This window comes from Diaphorina citri, unplaced genomic scaffold (genome assembly GCF_000475195.1).
Source record: "Diaphorina citri unplaced genomic scaffold, Diaci psyllid genome assembly version 1.1 scaffold705, whole genome shotgun sequence".
Lineage (NCBI taxonomy): Eukaryota > Metazoa > Arthropoda > Insecta > Hemiptera > Psyllidae > Diaphorina > Diaphorina citri.
Window position 1 is genome coordinate 124014 of NW_007378138.1, and position 1304 is coordinate 125317.

A 1304-nucleotide genomic window follows, 5' to 3' on the forward strand; every position below is an offset into this window, starting at 1 on the left:
TTCTACGAAATCTCTCTTTCTCTCTCTCTCTCTCTCCTCCTCCTCCTCTCACTCTCCTTCTTGCTTTCTCTCTTTCTCTCCTGTATATGTCTCTGCTATCTCTCCACGCCCCCTTTTAATCTCAGCTTTCTCATCTCTTTCTCTCCCTCCTTCCCTCTCTCTCCCTCCCTCATTCACTCTCTTTATGTTTTTTCCTCACATAAAAAGTTTAAACTTATTATCCTTCTCCACTCTTCCTTTCCCTTTCCTACCTCCCCTTATCACTCCAATCTCTCTCCTCCTCCCTCTCTCTCTCCTCCTCCTCTCTCTCTCTCTCTCCCCGAAATTCCTTTTTCTCTATCCTTTTTCATTACGAATTCTGCGTTAATTTTCATTACTCTTCATCACGTTTTTTCACACCCTTTCTGCATCTCTAGGATCTGACTCACTGAGTAGTCCACTGAAAAGAGCGACTCTTTTTCATAACTCACTCACAAACTTCAGGGATCGGACCTGGTGAGAAAATACGCCTAACAGCGCACGTGGGACAAGAAAATAAATTCACGACAAAAGATCATCATAAAAACTCCGTCATTAGAAATATTATGAACAAGCGCTCTTATTGTTATCGTTATTGTTGTTAATATTCTGTGATATCACGAGAAAAATCACCAAGTGTGAAAGATTTTGGCGTGAAACATTGAGTAGTCAGTGCGGGATCTACATACTATAGTAATTGAGGCACGTCTACAACGCAACGCATTTGTCAATCCGCAATAGGCTAGATTGGTTCAAAAAAGGATTTTCCACATACTGACCATATACTCCACTCGGAGTCTTCCTCTTCTTTGTCCGCCTGATCTTATTCCTTCGACAAATATCCTACCCGTTTTTCACCAAAATCCTTCTTTATTCAGATCGATTTTACATAGATTGTTAACCCACCTAGCCGTAAATCAAATACCCCAGCATACGAGTATTATATGTACCTAACGACCAATCGACATTAGTAGAGCTAGAGAGTTATCCAAATACCGGTTCCTCATTTCTACCGCCATCACACACTGGATCCTCATTTCTACCGCCATCACACACCGGATCCTCATTTCTACCGCCATCACACACGTCACTGATTCCTCTGAGATGAGTGTGAATGTGCATGGCCCGTGAAAGTCATGTTTGTATTGTCATACTTTTATGATGCCTCTCCATTCCCTCTGCCGTCAGCAGTTTCAGCACAAAACGTTTTGTTCGTTTCCACACCTCTCTTCCCTTTCTCATTTCTCTTCTTCTTCTTCTTCTTCTTCTTCTTCTTCTTCTTCTTC

The 1304-nt window shown here is 41.9% G+C and overlaps 2 protein-coding genes across 2 annotated transcripts in view; one reads left to right on the forward strand and one right to left on the reverse strand.

The window, feature by feature from the left end:
- The window catches only part of LOC103511354 (calcitonin gene-related peptide type 1 receptor-like), a 126533-nt gene that overhangs the window by 104177 nt on the left and 21052 nt on the right, over positions 1 to 1304 (reverse strand). The gene's annotated exons all lie outside the window — the stretch shown is intronic.
- LOC113468321 overlaps positions 935 to 1304 on the forward strand; it is a gene marked incomplete at its 5' end in the record, with an annotated part of 6294 nt that continues 5924 nt past the window's right edge. The window contains one exon of the mRNA XM_026825139.1: positions 935 to 1104. Coding sequence (XP_026680940.1) covers positions 935 to 1104 — 170 coding nt within the window. The remainder of the gene's footprint in view (positions 1105 to 1304) is intronic.